This window comes from Triticum aestivum, chromosome 4B, assembly GCF_018294505.1.
Source record: "Triticum aestivum cultivar Chinese Spring chromosome 4B, IWGSC CS RefSeq v2.1, whole genome shotgun sequence".
Classification (NCBI taxonomy): Eukaryota; Viridiplantae; Streptophyta; class Magnoliopsida; order Poales; family Poaceae; genus Triticum; species Triticum aestivum.
Window position 1 is genome coordinate 178,791,793 of NC_057804.1, and position 19,038 is coordinate 178,810,830.

The 19,038-nt window shown below is 46.7% G+C and overlaps 1 protein-coding gene across 6 annotated transcripts; it reads left to right on the top strand.

Moving 5' to 3' along the window:
* The first annotated feature begins 12,658 nt into the window (after positions 1–12,658).
* Positions 12,659–17,155, top strand: LOC123091684 (protein GRAVITROPIC IN THE LIGHT 1). Of its 6 annotated transcripts, XM_044513278.1 has the most exons (3): positions 12,672–12,939; positions 13,788–13,919; positions 15,450–17,155. In XM_044513278.1, the coding sequence occupies exon 3, from the start codon at positions 15,514–15,516 to the stop codon at positions 16,780–16,782; it is 1,269 nt and encodes a 422-aa protein (XP_044369213.1). In that variant the 5' UTR covers positions 12,672–12,939; positions 13,788–13,919; positions 15,450–15,513; the 3' UTR covers positions 16,783–17,155. The 6 variants fall into 6 exon arrangements, with proteins under 6 accessions (XP_044369209.1, XP_044369213.1, XP_044369211.1 ...); XM_044513274.1 differs by lacking the exon at positions 13,788–13,919 and having other exon boundaries at positions 12,659–12,939; XM_044513276.1 differs by lacking the exon at positions 13,788–13,919 and having other exon boundaries at positions 12,672–12,964.
* Positions 17,156–19,038: the final 1,883 nt, after the last annotated feature.

The window sequence follows — 19,038 nt, forward strand, 5'->3', positions numbered from 1 at the left end:
GTATAACGGGAACAGCACAAGGGCTTAAGCTTTCACGTACATGACCGTTGTCGATGAGTTGTTGTACTTGCCGTTGAATCTCCTTAGTTTCTTCGGGATTGACACGGTTTGGAGCTTTGTTTGGAAGTGGTGCTCCGGGGATGAGGTCGATTTGATGCTCAATGCCTCGAAGAGGAGGTAGACCCGGAGGTAGCTCACCGGGGAAAACATCTTGGAATTCCTGCAAAAGAGATTGAAACACTAAAGGTAGCTTGTGAGAGGTGGTAGTTTTTGGTTCCCCATCCTTGCACACAAGGACAAAGTGCATAACACTCGATGGGTTCTCACGCACTTCTCTCATCTCACTTTTTGTGGCAAATAGTATGAGGTTTTTCTCTCTAGGCAAAGAGGCGCTCAAGTTTGGCTTGTGGCTCTCATTCACTTTTTGGTGGATCACTTTCTCACTCTTCTCTCCATGATGGGTGGCTTGCTTGTCGGCTATCACTTGACTAGGAGACATAGGTCGTAGCACATATTCCTTCCCTTTCATCTTGAAGCTATAGTGATTGGTGTGCCCGTTGTGGATGACACCACGGTCGAATTGCCATGGTCGACCAAGAAGGAGGTGGCAAACAGCCATTGGGACCACATCACACTCCAAAGTGTCTTCATATGCACCAATTTTGAAGGAGACTTGGACCGTATGCTCAACTCGGATAGTGCTAGAGTCACTTAGCCATTGAACCTTGTAGGGGTGCAGGTGCTTCCTCTTGACCAATTGAAGCTTGGAGCATAGTTCTTCACTTGCCAAGTTGTGGCAACTACCTCCATCGATGATGACCTTGACGGACCTTCCGTTGATGCCGGCCTTGGTGGTGAAGATATGGCATCATTGGTCTTCTTCTTGTTGATGTTGAAGAGTCAAGACCTTTGAGACAACGAGAGCGGGGCTCAGATCCTCATCACAAAAGACTCGATCATCTTCATCCTCGTTCACGCGCCGGTGCATGGCCACTTGCTCAAGAGCTTCCATCTCCTCATCACTCATGGAGTCGTAGGTGCCATCGTCATTGAGGATCATGGTGCGCTTGTTTGTGCATTCATAGGACTTGTGGCCTCGGCCGCCGCAAGTCAAACACTTGAAGGAGCTTGTCTTGACGGTCTCATCGGTTGGAGTAGATGATGAAGCACGCGGCTTGAAGTTGCTTGTAGGAGGAGGAAGATGACTTGAACTTGCCGAAGTTTTCTTGTAACTTGACTTGTCGTCATTGCTTGGAGAAGGCTTGGTTGATGTAGATGTTGGAGTAGGTGTTAAAGCTTGGTTGTTGGAGAAGCCGTAGGTCTTGGATGAGTACTTGGCGTACTTGAAGTCATCTTGCACTTGACATTCCGCCTTGGTTGCTTGATGCACGAGCTCAATGAGGTTGGAGTAGGGTTGGAAGTCGGCGATCTTCTTGATGGGATGATTGAGTCCATTCAAGAAACGTGCCATTGTTTGCTCATCATCTTCCTTGACATTGGCTCGAATCATGGCTATCTCCATTTCCTTGTAGTATTCTTCAACACTCTTTGTTCCTTGCTTGAGGAGTTGGAGTTTCTTGAAGAAGTCGCGGTTGTAGTAGGTGAGCACAAAACATGCTTGCATGACATCCTTCATTTGAGCCCAAGTGGTGATTGGAGGTTCACCTCTTGCTTGTCGGCGCTCAAGGATTTGTTCCCACCATATGAGCACATAGTCTTGGAACTCAAGTGATGCCATAGCGATCTTCTTCTCTTCCTCATAGTTGTGCAAACGAAAGATTTTGTCGACCTTCAATGCCTATGAGAGGTACTCTTCGGGATCATTGCTTCCATTGAACTTGGGCATTGTGAATTTGAGCTTTCCATAGCGTTGCTCTTCACTGTGTTGTTAGCGATGGTAATGATGACGCCCTTGACGTGGAGGGTAGTCATCCTCTTGTTTCTCTTGGCGTGGAGGAAGTCCATGATCAACTTGCTCTTGTTGAACTTGAGGTTGAGGAGGAGCTTGTCGAGCTTGTTGAGGAGCTCGAGGAACTTGACGTTGCACACGTGGTTGGTAGTTCCGCTCTTGGATTTCTTCTCGAAGGGCTTCCTCTTGATTGCGCCTTTCGCGATTGCGGTTGGTGATGGCTCGACTTGATTCTTGAAGGGCACGTTGCGCCTCAAGAGCTTGCGCTTCACGTTGTTGTTGTTGAAGACGTTGAGCCTCGGCGTCTTGTTCCACTTGGTGTAGACGCGCTCGTTCTTCCTCTTGGTGTCGTAGTCATTGTCATTCTTGAGCTTGAGCAAAAGCGTCTTGGTTTGAGTGAGGACGAGGTACTTGCTCATCGACTTGCTCTTGTGAATTCTTGATGTGTAGCAGGTTGCGAGATGCATGACGGTCTTGACGCGCGGCTCATCGAAGAGTGTTCGATGACGGTGTACTTGAGCCGCAGAAGGAGTTGTCAGAGTGTCGACTTGAGTGGCTCCGTCTTGAGTATGATGATGTAGAAGGAGGACGGTTCACCAACAAAGCGCAGATCTCGTCCATTCTTGCATCATTCTCTTGCTTGTGCGCGTCGAGCTTGTTGTCGAAGTAGTCCCGTGTACGTTGCTCGTAGAGTCACAAGTCGGTGGCGAGGTTGTCGATGCAGTCGTTCATTGCTTGTTGCTCTTGATGTAGCGCTCATTGTGCACCAAAGAGGTGGCTCTTGGTGACGTATGATGACATGTCGTCGTCTTGCTCGATGAAGAGTGGGTTGGTAGAAGTACTCGGCCTATCCATCATTCCAGGCAAAAATGTGAGTGGTAGAAGGAGAAGAACTTATACCATTGTACCTTGACCGATGTTGATGATGAATCAAGTTCACTCAAATGCGGACAATGAAATAGCACTATTGGTACCAATCCTTGTCGGTTCTCACACCTACACAAGTAAAAGCTTATGGTGGAGCTTGGTTAGGATGGTGGCATAAAATTGATTGCAATCGTTAGTTTGACTTAAAGATGTTGAAAAAAGATTCGCAAATGCAACAAGTAGACCAAGCAAGATGTGGAACACGGAAACACACACACAAATAGAATAATGGGATTGTGCAAACCAAAAATGAGCCAAAATGTGGAATCCACGAAAATGCTCTTGTTGCACAATACTCGAGAGACGCTAGCACGATTGCACAATAGGCGGATACGAGCTTGTGCACAATCTACTAGGCAAAAATGCAACGACCTCTATCCCAAGTATGCTATATGTATGGTATTTCGGTGATATGATCCAAGATGATCAGGTATGACAATCTTAATGTAGTATGATGCTATGGTTCTTGCTTATAAGCTCTTTGCTTATCTTTCTCTTTTGCTTAAAAGCTTGTTTGGCTCTTTCACTTTTGAGCTCTTTTCTTATGCGATACTTCATGAACCAAGATAGCAATTGTATATGCAATGACAACTTTGTGACACAAGAGATGATATGGTATGTATGGTATGGTATGATCATTAATGTGCACAAGTCACATTGCCGGCAATACTCAATGGCTAGTCTCGATGGGTAAGCTACGCAAAAGATGGGATATGATGGTTATCAATGCAATTTCAAGGTATGACAAAGATGTCGTCGAAGTTACCGTCCGAAGCGATGATGAGTAGTCGACGAAGATGAGCGTTGGTGATGTTGATGTCACACCGTACCTAAATATCCGAAACACAATAGGACACGGGAAATCACAACTCAAATTCTCGAACCCAAAGTCGAATGGTGGTACGGAGGGTGTGTCGTGGGGGTATGGCAGGTGAAAGTGGTGGTGGTCGGCGTGGGGGAGTGCGTAGGCGTAGGTGGTGGTGGTGGAGAACTGCAAAAATGCAGTTTCGGCAGAGGAAGCCGGATGATCCGGGTCAGGGTCCGAATGATCCGGGCAGGTCAAACGCGATCGGGAACTGCTCGGGATGAACACAAAAACGGCGAGAATTTTGATGATTCCGCGGATTTTGGATGGATTTCGAGGGGGAGAAGGTAGGGAAAAGCAAGATCCACGAGTTACACACCGAATCCACGGATGAAAATCAACAAATCATCATCAAAACCAACAAATCACAAAAAAATTTGGGGGCTATTTTTGGTGGGGATTTTCGGATTTAGGACGAAATCAACAAAATCAAGCTAGAAAACACGGGGTAGGGGCTCCAAAAACGTGATCAACGTGGCTCATGATACCAAGATGATGTAGGGCGGAACCCTAAGGGCCGATCTTTCACGTTTGGAGAGGATCCTATGGGGGAAACACGAAGAACGCGCGGAAGAACACAAGGAAATCACGAGGAAGGACGAGAGAAACACTCAACCGACAAGAGATCGATCACACAAGGTCTAGATCATCGAAGCACAAGTAACACGAGATACAAAGTCAACAACGGACGATACACGAGTAACCGTTCTTCTCCGTGAGGAGGTTTTGATTGTCTTCTCCGGATGGAGGCCTTGAATCCGAATGGATCTTCTCCGAGGAGGCACGGTCCCTCACATGGAGTAGATCTGGTACGGATGAGCAGTGCTCTATCTCAAAATGAGCTATCACAATGCTAAGTCTCGAAGTGAGGAGGAGGAGTCCTATATATAGGCTAGGGGGCGAAGGGGTACATGGGCTCAGCCCAACACGCATGCACAGGCGCTGGCTGGATGATCCGGGGGTGGAGCCGAATGATCCGGGCTGGTCCGGATGATCCGGGTGGAGGCCCGGATGAGCTGGAGACGCGGCTGGTGGCGGTGCAGGTCCGGATGTCCGGCTGGGGGTCCGGATGTCCGGGCAGGGTCCGGATGATCCGGGACATCGTCCGGATGATCCGACTTCAGGTGGGAGCTTCGGGTGCCTTCAGTGCACATTAGCCGGATCGTCCGGACCGGGGTCTGGATCGTCCGGGCTCTGTCTGGATCGTCCGGGCCGCCGTCCGGATCGTCCGGCCAGTATGGGACTTGGCGCTTTTCCTCTCCGTCTTCACGCATGTCTTCCACTTCCGGTTCTCCTTGCTTCCTAGCTTCTCCATGGTTAACTCCTTGGTACTTGAGTATGCATAGCGTTTCCGTTTGAGGTAGTAACCATGTCTCATGTGAATCGAAAGGGAGTTGTGAGAGGAGTGATGTCACCTCGGTTTCAAGAGCTCTTGCACATGCTCAAGTCATAGGTCCAAGTGGTGTTGTAGGGGATGTAGATGCGTCCATGGGGATGATCATGGGATGCTCCGCATCACATGGCCCCGCCGCAGTCCGCATGTTGTCCGTCGACCACCTTCGACTTCACATTGAAAACCTTGAGCCACAGGCCGAAGTGTGGTGGGATGCGGAGCAGAGCCTCACACACGACGTTAAACGCCTATATGTGGAGGAAAGAATTTGGGGCTAGATCATGGAAATCTAGCCCATGGTAGAACACAAGGCCGCTGACGAAGGGGTGGAGGGGAAACCCCAACCCTCTAAGAAAATGGGAGAGAAAGACAACCCTTTCACCGGGCGCCGGAGTGGGGATGACTTGGTCCTCATTGGAGAGCCTCTGCGCAATGTTGCGGCCAGGTACCCCGTGCTCCGGAGTTCCTTCACGTCCTTCTCCGTGACTGAGGAGGCCTCCCACTTGCCCTTGGAGCCTGACCAGGCCATGGCTGGAGAAGGTGGTGGCGGTGAGGAAGACAAGAGCTTTTTCGGGCGCTGGAGCTTGAGATATTGGAAGGCAGAGGTTGGAAGAAGGTGTGGGGAAGAAAGGAGGAATCTTTTGCCCTCTTATAGGCGGTGAAAATGCCAACCGTCTCCCCACTTAGGCCTTAAAACTCGCTTATTCCCAATGAGAGTGTGCGCCGTGATTGGTTGGGTTACCCAAATCCCATTGATGAGAATCCCATAATAAGTGGGCATGATCTATATTTTGACAAGACGTGCTAAGGGGGCTCGACCTCGAAACACGAAACCAGGAGTGTGAAAACGATTCAAAACACTAAAGAGTCAAGTCATACGCTTCGCCGGGAAAAGTTGTCAGTAAAGACACTATTCCTATTTTTTATATGTTTTACCTTCGCGGCCAAGGGTTGTGTTAATTATACAGAGTCAGATATGGTTCTTTTATAAGGGAAAGCTGATGTATGGTATTCCAGGAGAGGAACCCGCCTCGCAATGCCGAAGACAACCCGTGTGCCGAACACGTCGTCGTGGAAGACTGGTTCAGGGGCTACTGAGGGTGTCCTGGACTAGGGGTCCTCGGGCGTTCAGCCTATTCAATATGGGTCGGACTAATGGACTGTAAAGATGAAGGAAGAAGACCACCTCCCGTGTCCGGTTAGGACTCCTGTATGCGTGAATGGCAAGATTAGGTGTTCGAATATGCTATTTCCTTTCTCTATAAGCCGACTCTGTACAACCCTAGGCCCCTCCGGTGTCTATATAAACCGGAGGATTTAGACCGGAGGCAAGATCATAATATTCATAGGCTAGACAAGTTAGGGTTTAGACATTACGATCTTGAGGTAGATCAACTCTTGTAACCCCTATACTCATCGAATACAATCAAGTAGGACGTAGGGTTTTACCTCCTTTAAGAGGGCCTGAACCTGGGTAAACATTGTGTCCCTTCGTCCACTATTACCATTGATCCTTAGACGCACAGATTGGGTCCCCCTACCCGAGATCTGCCAGTTTTGACACCGACACCGCCCCAACCACCGTGTACAACCGCTACTCCCTTCCATGAACACCTCCAGGAACCAGCACCTGGGCTCCCAGCGGTACAATCGCCCCCATGACCGGTACTACCGCCCTGCCTGCGCGCAGTGAAAGGGGTTTCACCCCATGTATCCCCCACTTACCCCTTGGACTATATATACTTGTCCCCTAGCTCCGTATTAGTGTTAGCAAAGGATGAGCTCATTTGAGATAGAGCTTTTCTCGTCCATACGGATCTACTCCATCGAGAGAGATCGTTCCCTCAACGGAGAAGATCCATCTTGGATTCAAGACCCCTCACGGAAAGACCCTCAAGACCTCCTCACGGAGAAGAACTTGCAACTTGTATCGTCCCTTGTTGATCATGGATCGTGTATCTCTTTATGTTTCAAGGATCTAGGACATGTGTAATCGAATCTTGTTGGTTTGAGTGATTTCTCTCCTCGTGTTCTTCGTGTTCTTGGTAGGATCCACTCCAATCGTGAAAGATCTGACATCTAGGGTACCACCCTACATTAGAAGAAGCCACCTAGCTACTAGCTATGGACCCATAGGTCTGAGGTAAACAACTCAGGCTTCATCGGTAGGGCAATAGGGTTCATGTAGAAGCCCTCCATGATCGAATCCCCCTCCAGCAGAGTACCGAAAAGGCCTCCAGATGGGATCTAACGATGTTAGAGACCTGCGGCGGCGGAAAAGTATTTTCGTGGATACTTTTGAGGGTTTTGGAACATATGTGAATATATAGGACGAAGAGGTAGGTCAGGGGATCCCCGAGGGGGCCACAAGGCAGGGGGCGCCGCCCCCTAGGGCGCGCCCTCCACCCTTGTCGCCGCCTCATGGCTCTTCTAGCTTGGACTCCAAGTCCTCTGGGTGTCTTCGGGTCCAAGAAAAATCATCGTGAAGTTTTATTCCATTTGGACTTCGTTTGGTATTCCTTTTCAGCGAAACTCAAAAATAAGGAAAAAACAGAAACTGGTAGTAGGCTCTAGCTTAATAAGTTAGTCCCCAAAATAATATAAAATAGCATAATAATGCATATAAAACATCCAAAATAGATAATATAATAACATGGAACAATAAAAAAATATAGATACGTTGGAGACGTATCACTTTGCAACCGGAGCTACCGGAGGTGAGGTCGAGGTGGTTGGGGCCGGCGGCACGACGATGGGAGAGGGGGTAAAGCAGTGGCGCGATGAAAGCACAAGTGCTCTCTGGGTGATTTTGGTAATTAATGTCAACATATCCCTTGTTGGACTAATACTTTTATCTAGTGTATTTCAGAGGATGTGGAACCCCTTCAAAATGCTAAGGACACATATTGGCAAAAGCTCAAGATTCTTCATTTCTATCTTAGTGATCCAAGATCACATTGAGTCCATAGGAAAGCCAATACTATTAAAAGGGGATGATGTGTTGCTTAATGGTCTACTTGCTCAAAGTGCTTAGTGATATTGCTCCAAAATTCTCAGCCACTTTCTCTTTTCGAAATATGTCCAAAACTCCAAGTCAAACTCGGCCCCACCGATTTGATCTATCTGGCGCCATCGAGTTCAGTTGACATAGCCACTGCCAGAAACCCTAGACAATTCGGTCACACCGATACAGATCTCGGTCTCACTGAGATGGCCCTGCAAACTCTCTGTTTCCCTTTGTAACATTTCAGTCTCACCGAAATGAGCAATCGGTCCCACCGAGTTTGCTTGACCAACTCTCTGTTTGCTCTTTGCTGAAATCGGCCTCATCGAGTTCAAGCATTTAGTCTCACCGAGATAAGGTTTTTCCCTAGCCCTAGCATCGGTCCCACTAAGTTGTTCCAGTGGTCCCACCGAGATTCTTAACGTTCACATTTTGAACTGAATCGGTCTCACCGAGTTCTTCTATTCGGTCTGATTGAGTTGGGCCAAATGTGTGTAATGGTTGGATTTTGTGTGGAGGCTATATATACCCCTCCACCCCATCTCAATTTGTGAGAGAGCCATCAGAACGTGCATACACTTCCACTACTCATTTTCTGAGAGAGAACCACCTACTCATGTGTTGAGACCAAGATATTCCAATCCTACCACAAGAATCTTGATCTCTAGCCTCCCCCAAGTTGCTTTCCACTCATTTCATCTTTCCACCATAGCCAAATCTATGAGAGAGAGTTGAGTGTTGGGGAGACTATCATTTGAAGCACAAGAGCAAGGAGTTCATCATCAACACACCATTTATTATCTTTTTGAGAGTGGTGTCTCCTAGATTGGTTAGGTGTCGCTTGGGAGCCTCTGACAAGATTGTGGAGTTGAACCAAGAAGTTTGTAAGGGCAAGGAGATCGCCTACTTCGTGAAGATCTACCCGAGTGATACAATTCCTTCGTGGGTGATGGCCATGGTGGGATAGACAAGGTTGCTTCTTCGTGGATCCTTTGTGGGTGGAGCCCTCCGTGGACTCGCGCAACCGTTACCCCTCGTGGGTTGAAGTCTCCATCAACATGGATGTACGATAGCACCACCTATCGGAACCACGCCAAAAATCTTTGTGTATTCAATTGTGTTTGCACACTCCAGTCCCGTCTCTTACTTTCTTGCAAATGGCATGCTTTACTCTTTCCGCTGCTCATACTTTTGCGATTGTGAATGTTTAAACTTGTGTTAAATCTCTACCTCAACTTGAAGAAACTAAAATTTGCCACTTTTACTTGTTGAGGGTCTAATCACCCCCCTCTAGACCCCGCTTCTTGATCCTTTCACGCGAGCGATGGGGGAGGGGTGGCGGGGGCGGGGCGAGTGGCAGCGCCGTCCGAGGAGCTCGACGGGGGTGTTGACAGCACGAGATGCGGCAACGAGCGACGACGCGAGTGGCGGCGGCACGATAGAAGTGGAGTGTGTGTGAGCGTGAAACAAAACTTTGCCTCTAAACATTTCCCCCAAATCGGCTAAGACAATGTGAAAAATAGCTATGGCGTTGGTGATGTCACCAACGCCATAGCTAGGCAAAGTTTTGTTTCACGCTATTTTTCAACCAACAATCTAATTTAATTTCGTTCAATACAAATGGTGAATAATAAAATACTTGAGAAGATTTATTTTATTAATATTAAGATATGGTTGATACCCTAGTGTTGCTAAATAATAAAAGATATTTAAAATCAACTTCGGTGTCATTTCAGAATTCTCTCGACAGAACTTTCTACATCCAATAAAGCGTTTCGGCTTCTTTTCATACACTTTGTTTTGATCTGGATTTCACCTTCTTCTTGATAGACGCCACGTTGTTGGTCGTCATGGTCATCTAGATCTTTCTTCTTGGACATGTCTTTATCGCTCTTTTCTTTCTGCCTTTTGTACAAAAGGTTTCTCACTTCCTTAACCTCCACACGGCCTTCCTGTTCGTTTAGGTGATTTTCATGTTCGGCCTCGTTCTTCATGCCTCCTCTAGCTCATCATCATGCGCCGCCCCTTCGACTTCGGCATCCTCCTCGCCCTCACCATGACTTGTCCATAATGTGTAATCAGACATGAAACTATGTTTCAACAAGTGCATATTCACACGACTAGTAGAAGGGTCAATCAAAACTTCGTTTTCGCACTTCTTACATGGACATAATATCTCTGTTTTGCCTTTGCGATTCATATCTTCCAAGGCCACCTGGAAGAACTTATTTATAGTTCGATTCATATATATATATATAATAATCGTTCACTTCACACAACTGCCTAAAAAAGGTTCAAAAATTATTTCAGCATTACTACCTTTTGCTAAAAATTGGAAACCGAAAATTTGACATATTACCTAGATTTGATAGTCGTTGATAGATCAAATCCATCAACGGCAAAGGACAACCATGTATGATAATTAGGATATGCAGAGAGACAAGATTGATGAAATTTAGAAGAGATAATGTTGAGAGCCTAAACTAGCGAGAGCATCTATGTACATAGAGCTGCAAGTACTTATGGCGTGCTGACCGTTTGGAACGTCAACACATCCATGAACTGATTATGGACCCCACCTCATATACTAATGATGTTGAATAAAATCTCACACCACAAGTATAAGAAATAGTGCTAGCGTGGATATTTTTGTGATGTCAGCAATATTCCATGGATGGTGCAGATGATGGGACCCACATACAAGTGACGTTCCCTAAAATTCGTACGCCAGCAATAAGCACATAGCGATGGCGTACACATTTAGCCGACGCTGACACTATTTGAAAAAATAGTGTTGGCATTGATGGAAAATGACACGCCACCAACGAGTTGTGACTAGCCGTTTTTCCGCTAGTGGTTGCATCCCCTCTTTTCAATCTCCTACTTTCGAGAGTGCATCTTGTGAGATTAAGAGAGTGGGTTGAGCATGTGTTGCTTGACCTTGCATTGCATTTGTTGCATTGTTTGAGCTCCCCGCATCGATTTGTTCGAGTGAGAGCCCGTGAGTTTATTACTCTTGGAGGCTTCCGCCTCCTAGACGGTTTGGTGATATATTGAGAAGTTTGTGAAGAGGCTTAGGTGGCCAAGGTTCCTCCGGAAGCTTCCTTTTGTGGTGTGCTCCATGAAAGGGTGTGAAGTGGCCTGGGTGGTCAAGTTCCTCCGGAAGCTTCCGTGCTTGTGGTGTGCTCCGGAGAAGCTTGTAAAGGTGTGATGGTCGCCTTCAAGACCAACCCCAAGTGAATCGAGGACCGTCCATTGGGGGTGACTCGAAAGGGAGAATACGGTGAGTCACTTGGTGGCGCCCCGGAGCTTTGGCTTCGGCACCGCTCCAGCGGAGATTAGCACTCTCACGAGTGTGAACTTCGGGATAAATCCGCATCCCTAACTCACTTGTGGTTATCTCATACCTACACCCTTTACTTTCCGCAATTCATACTTGCCCATATTGATATATCTTGTGCTAGTTGAATTGCTTAGTTGTTCCTACATTTTCATATCTTGTGATATAGTTTGTGCTTGCTAGTTTCCCTAAGTGCTTATCTTGTTTAGCATAAATTGTTGATGCACTTAGTTGAGCCTAGCATATTTAGGATTCGTGCTTGAAAAGTATTCCTTTATTTTAATTCCGTATTAGGGTAAAGCCAAATTCGTAAACATTTTAAAACGCCTATTCACCCCCCTCCAGTCGTCATCTAGATCCTTTCAACATCCATCCCGACGTGTGCTGGAGAACATAGTCGGACTCCGACCGAAGATCTGCTTCGCCTTGCGCTCCACACCTCCTGCATAAAATCTCGTTCCATCAATGCGGGTTCACACGACGTGGTTTGCAGGCTCGCACGGGCTTGAAGGCCAAAGGAATGGCAACTACAGAGCTTTCGTCGCCCGTCGAACTCTCGCTCTCCGTCACGCTCTTGTCACTCATGGATTTGAGGATGTTTTAGATGAACTAGGTTAGGGATTTGGGAAGGGGGAACACACGCGAATTAGGGGTTTCTCGCGCCGATTCGGGCTCTTTAGGCCATATTTGGTGTGGCGCAAGTTAATTTCAAAAAAGGGAAGGGCTTTTATGCAAAACGATAGATATAGCCGCGAGAGGTGTACGTGTTGGCAGCACAACTTGCGGGTGTAGAGGAGACTTCATGATGGGCCGTATACGTTAGGTATTTTCGCGTACAGAAGGTATTGGACGATTTTCAACTACTGGGCAAACGCGAACCAACCTGTGGTTGAGATGGTTAGGTGGACAGTAGTATTCCCACCCCACCAGGGTTCAATCCTGGTGCTCGCATTATTCCTGAATTTATTTCAGAATTTCCGGCGATGCGCTTTCAGTGGGAGGAGACGTTCCCGTCGATGACGAGGCGCCTACGGTGGCTTCGTAAATCTCAAGATGATATGCCGGCTCAGTCTCTCGGAGATGCTCATAGGGGCTGGTGTGTGTGCGCGTTCATAGGGATGAGTGTATGCGCGTGTATATGAGCGCTTGTGTCTGTGTTGATGTAAAAAAAACTACTAGGGCAAACGTGGGCCAAGCGTGTAATTTCCTCGCAACAGTTCTCCTCCGTGCGTCGGCAGTCTCCGGTCTCACGCGAGCACCGGCCCCCCTTCCCACGACACACCTCCCCAATTCCCACTCCCTACCACCCGACCCCCTCCTACCTGGCCGCTGTTAGCCGTGCCGGATCTCCGCATCCAGATCGCTGAGACGCCCCCTCTGGAGCAGCTGGCGTCCTCACCGGACCCAACCTCTGTCGCCTACTCCCCGCCCAGCTCACTCTTCACCGCCGGGACCCCCTCCGTCGCGTGCTACCTCGCCGACTCCTCACTCTCGGGATCAGGTTCGCTTGTTTGCCATGGGGTGAGGTTGGTTCTAGTGGATCAGCAACTTCATGCCTACCTCGAATTGTATACCGTAGATTTGACTCTCTGTGTTAATTTTTACGGGTTGATCCGAAAGTTCATCTGACCCTTTATGTGCTACTATGATGGATGGTAATGATTGAAACTACATATAATAACTGATGCGCCACATTTTAGTTTGCCTATTAATACATTAAGTGCTGCTTAACCTTTAGTTTCCTGGTCACAACATATTCTGTATGCTAGCAATTTGTCTCTGTTTTTCATCTTTGGGATTATGCTGCCAAGACCAGATTCGTGTGCACTTAATGTCGGCCTTCCTTTTGCTGGCATTGATATGCTTTCCTTCTCTCTAGCATTCTTTTCACCGTTCATTAGTGCAGACAATGTTGAAAAGATACTACTATATGGCCTGTAAACAACCATACTAAATTCTCAGTGCTTTTCTCAACGCTCACCGCTTATACCAATGCTAAGCATAGTACATTGGTGTGATTCTATTTTTTAGATGAATCATTTTGGTAGGAAACGACAACACCTAATTGTGGGAGTAGCCAAACCAGTTGCTAAATGTGGACATACATGTTGTTTAGCTTAACATATGGCCGTTTGGTCGATAGTGAATATATAGTGTAAGAAATCAAACTTGAGATAGTACTACAAGGACACAAATTGCTCAAATCAGCTTAGGATAACAAGGGCCCAATTTTTTCATTTGTGTACTGCCGTACTTCCTTTAGAGATAGAGAGCTGTTGTAGAGCAGCATCCTATCTCTTCTGAGGAACAAGTACTCATGTTCCTCTTAGTACTCGACCATAACCACAGGTTTAGGTCTATGCAACCGATGTTGGGTGGGGCAGGCGAAATTCTGGACGGCATGAGGCAGGGATGTGGGTCGAATCGTGGTGTGAAGAACAAGAATCTGTTGAAGAGGCAATTCCTGTAGAAGTTAGTGAGGTGAGACCACAAGTCCATCTCATGCTATCAGGCTAGAGACCACAAGGATTCAAGCAGACCAGTGCTACATAACACTCCACTATTTCTCTTATTAAAGCTCTTCTGAGACCAATCCACGTCCATGCATGCCAGCGCCACATGATTGTATTGCTAGAGTTCTGGTGACATGCTGATCTTACGTAGATTGTATTTACGTGATTATTATTATTTACTTCCAACAGAAAGCTACATATTTTGGCCCATTCCATACTTACCTTAAGAGACTCTCAATTACTAATGCCAACATCTACTTCCAGTTTCAAGTCAACTTAATAATTTATGCTAAAACGATACACAGATAATACTGTCCCTTAAGTTGGCAAATAACATGATAGAATTTTCATCAGCGGTATTCCAGACATTTTGGACTTTACTTACAGCTCAGGAAACCAGACTAACTAAAAGCCAGCCCATCCATGCCCCTGGGCAGCCAGCCAGAAGCCATTTCTGGAGAAGCTTTAGCTTCCCAACATGTCAAACATATTGTTGAAAGAACATGTTATAAGAGTTTGTCCTCTGCGGCCTTTGCTAAAGATGATATTTACTGCATTGAGTTTGCAGTAGGCGGTTGGCACACAGGGGGCAAATTCAAGTACAGTTCAGACTATAGACTTTCTCCAAGCATTTATACTTCTTTTTTTAGTGGGCCCACTATAGCGAAGGCTTGGGAGGGAAGCAGTTATGATTAGGATTCACGTTTTTCTTGCTTAGGAGGCAATCAACATCATCTTCAGCACTGTAGTATATGTGACAGTGAAGCTATTTAATCTGGTTCAGCGACCTGTGAAGAGGCAGGAAGTTGATAGGCCATAAGGTGTGCCGAGACTGTGATTGGCAGTGGCGGAGCTAGGTTCATTTCTCTGGGCGGGCCAAAACTGGGCAGGTTAACAAATACCATTAAAATTTTGCTCTTAGGGCCCAGATTAAGCGCTGCTCTTGACTGAAATGTTGGTGGGTTGGGCGGGCCATGGCCTGGTTCGGCCCAGCCGTAGCTCCATCACTGGTGATTGGTATCTAATTTTGCCATTGGTTTCCCCATATAGGCTACCTGCATTATAGTTCCACTGACCATATGACTTGGAATGAATCTTCTCTTGACTCCTCAAAGGTCAGCATCCTAATGCATAAAATGCGGTTCTTACCGTTCATCTTGGGAGATCGACTGATAATTGACTATTTTTAGATGTCCTGCTCGATTACTCAATGTTTTTTTGATCTGTTTCATTCTTGGGTTGGATGGCATGGAGGTCATGTTATATGGAACATCTGTTTGTTCAAGCTTGAGAGTATGAGGGTGTGGTTATATAATCTCTGTCTTAGAGCAATCCAGAGCATGCTGTAGTCTACTTTGTCTGAATCTCTTTCTCTTCTTATTATAGGATGTGAAATACTTATGAAGGTCGCTTTTGAGCCATTCCTATTCTGTCCACTTATGCAGTTCACATTTTTGTCCTGTAAATAATGACCTGAACTCAGTAGTTGCTTTTGCAGGTAGATGTCCACTTGTACTTTGATTGAAGACAACTAACTTTGTTGATCCTGAGGGCAAGAAGTAATGATCCGACCAGGCTCCAAGGAGTCACAAAATTATGATAACAACAGCCAGAAAGTTTATCCTCAACCAATTGATGAAAATATGAATCAGAACATGGACACGATGGACAGTATGATTGGAAGGATATTCAACAACATATCCTCTTTAAAAGCTGCATACATTCAGCTGCAGGAAGCTCACACCCCTTATGACCCGGACAAGATCCAAACTGCTGATAAGCTTGTCATAGATGAGCTCACGAGGCTTTCTGAACTCAAGCATACTTACAGAGAGAGAAATCCTAAGCCAGTAGCAGCATCACCTCAAGATTCACGCTTGCTTTCTGAAATACAGGAACAGCAGAACTTGCTAAAGACATATGAGGTCATGGTGAAGAAGTTCCAGTCACAGATCCAGAATAGAGATACCGAGATTACCCTTCTACAGCAGCAAATCGATGAGGCGAAACATCGGAAATCAAAGCTGGAGAAGAAATTGAAACAAAGGGGCTTACTTAACAAAGAATCTGAGGAATCTGATGAAGAAGAGAACTACTTCTCTATTGAGCTGACGCCAAGTTTATTTACATCTGCTACTGATAATGCATACCAATCAATACATGATTTCTCGAAGCCCTTGATCAACATGATGAAAGCTGCTGGGTGGGATCTCGATGCTGCTGCTAACGCAATTGAACCTGATGTAGTTTACACAAGGAGAGCTCATAAGAAGTATGCATTTGAGTCCTATATTTGCCAAAGAATGTTCAGTGGTTTCCATGAAGAGAGCTTTTCCATCAAGGCTGCTACTGCCAGTGTCTCCAATGAGGCTTTCTTCCACCAGTTCCTTGCAGTACGAGCCATGGATCCTCTTGATGTATTGAGCCAAAACCCAGATTCTGTTTTCGGAAAGTTCTGCAGGAGCAAATACCTGTTACTTGTGCATCCAAAAATGGAAGGTTCTTTCTTCGGTAACATGGATCAGAGAAACTACGTCATGAGCGGTGGCCATCCAAGGACAGCTTTCTATCAGGCATTTCTCAAGTTGGCGAAGTCCATATGGTTATTGCATAGGCTGGCATACTCTTTCGATCCAAAGGTCAGGGTCTTCCAAGTGAAAAAGGGAAGCGAGTTCTCGGAGATTCACATGGAAAGCGTAGTCAAGAACATGGTCTTGGATGAAAGTGCCGAGAGGCCTAAAGTAGGTTTAATGGTGATGCCTGGTTTCTTGATTGGGACTAGCGTCATACAGGCCCGAGTGTACCTTTCAGATGTCAAATACGCTGACTGAAAGTGTTGCAGTTGCTTGAGAAGATTCAGGGTGTTTTAGTTCATGTGGGCTCATTTAGTTGCATCTGAAATGGCGGGGGACTTGTGTATGTCTGTTTCGTGTGTGAATGTGTGATGCTACATGAAAAGATGTTATTCAGATGAAATGTGGCAGTCTAGCAGCACGTTTGTGAAAGACCTTCATATGCTTGTCCTTTTAAGACTAGAATGTTTATTCTCTCTGTTCCGTGATATATCGTTGGTTTGATTTGGATGTTGCAGCCTATGTGATGACTACACAACCATGTTGCCATACAAAGTTGAGTCACTTATATTGGGACGGGGGGAGTATGTAAGTATTCGTATTGGTGTCTAATCTGATTTTTGTACTGTAATACTGTATGTGCACTGTAATTTTGTTTGTGTTTTGTACTGGGTAAATTTTGAGGTTTCACAGTTTTTCGCGAATACGCAATTTTTTTGTGTATCTTCCCCCCTCTTTTTTTACATCACTGTGTATCTTTCCATTGATAGAAAGAGAGGTTTGAAGGTTTACACATTTGGGATACGTACATATACAAATGGAATAACTGAATCGTTTTAGAGGTACACGGCGAGGTACAGTTTCTCCTCACGCGAGGGTTTTCGCTGCGCCTTATCGGGCCCGTCGAGTCTCGCTCAACCTCTTTGTTCTTACAGATCGTTTCCCTCTCGTCCATAGTGGCTGGAACCCTAGCCGTTGCCAGGAGAGGTCAATCTTCTAGCGCCGTCCTCCGCGACTCCCCTCCGCCGGTGACCTCAATCGTCAGTGGTGAGGGGGGTCGTCGGATCAACACGCGTGGGTCAATTTTACTCCCTTGTAGTCTAAGTTTTTAGACTGTTCATCGTCTTGGCATCGGCGGCGATGATGACCACACTGAATAAAGATTCTTCGGATTCTTCTCTGACGAGGCCATCAGTCCTATGGTTGGGGATGAATTTGGAAACCAGTCTATTCAAGCAAAGATGACATGGCGGCGACGACATCCTCGTGGTGGACCTGTGTCCTCGGGCTCCGCCGTTGTCGGTGTCAAAACCGACGGATCTCGGGTAGGGGGTCCCGAACTGTGCGTCTAAGGTTGATGATAACAGGAGGCGGGGGATATGATGTTTACCTAGGATCGGGCCCTCCCGATGGAGGTAATACCCTACTTCCTGCTTAATTGATCTTGATGAATATGAGTATTACAAGAGTTGATCTACCACGAGATCGTGATGGCTAAAACCCTATAAGTCTAGCCTGTATGATTATGATTGCCTCTACGGATTAAGCCCTCCGGTTTATATAGACACCGGAGGGGACTAGGGTTGTACAAAGTCGGTTATAGAGAAAGGAATCTTCATATCCGGGCGCCAAACTTGTCTTCCACGCAAAGGAGAGTCCCATCCAAACACGGGAAGAAGTCTTCTATCTTGTATCTTCATAGCCCATCAGTCCGGCCCACGTCACATAGTTCGGCCGTCCGAAGACCCCTTAATCCAGGACTCCCTCAGTAGCCCCTGAACCAGGCTTCAATGACAAGGTGTCCGGCGCGCGGATTGTCTTCGGTATTGCAAGGCGGGTTCCTTCTCCGAAGACTCCAAAATAGTCTTTGAATGCAAGAATCGTGTCCGGCTCTGCAAAACAAATTCCACACAGAACCGCAGAGAGTATAATATTTCACGAGTCCAATCCGTTGACAATTTTTTTGTAGCGTGACATCACGTCGCCGCCCGACCATTATTTTGAACCGTTTTTAGCATGCCGCTCCATATTTCAAGATGTGGTTTCATTGGTACGTCTTGTCAAAGCAGAGATCGTGTCCCCTTATTGTGGGATTCTCATCAATACGGGCGTGGGTAACCCAACCGTTCTGTTGGCATTATTCCTTAGGAATAGGCAGGTTTTGAGGCCTAGGAGGGGGCGTTTGATACTCATCGCCTTTATAGAGGGCTAAGACGCGTCTTTTCTCTTTTACGCCAATCCTTTCCTCAACCTCTCCCACCTCGAGTTCCAGCACCCAAGATTCAATTTAATCGCTTCGCGCTTCCCAGTCATGTCCGGACCCAGCCCTCAAGGCTGGTGGGTGGCTTCCTCTGTCATAGAGGAGGATATTGCGAAGCTCCGGGCGGCAAGATACCTGACCGCGGAAATCCCCCACAGGCTTCCTGCTCAAGGGCAGGTTATTCCTACTCCCAGATCTGGCGAGAGGGTCGTATTCATCTCCCACTTCCTCCGAGGGCTAGGGTTCGCTCTTCA

Coding starts and splice junctions, on each gene's coding strand:
- LOC123091684 (XM_044513274.1), top strand. CDS start 15,514: ATGATCCGACCAGGCTCCAAGGAGTCACAAAATTATGATAACAACAGC.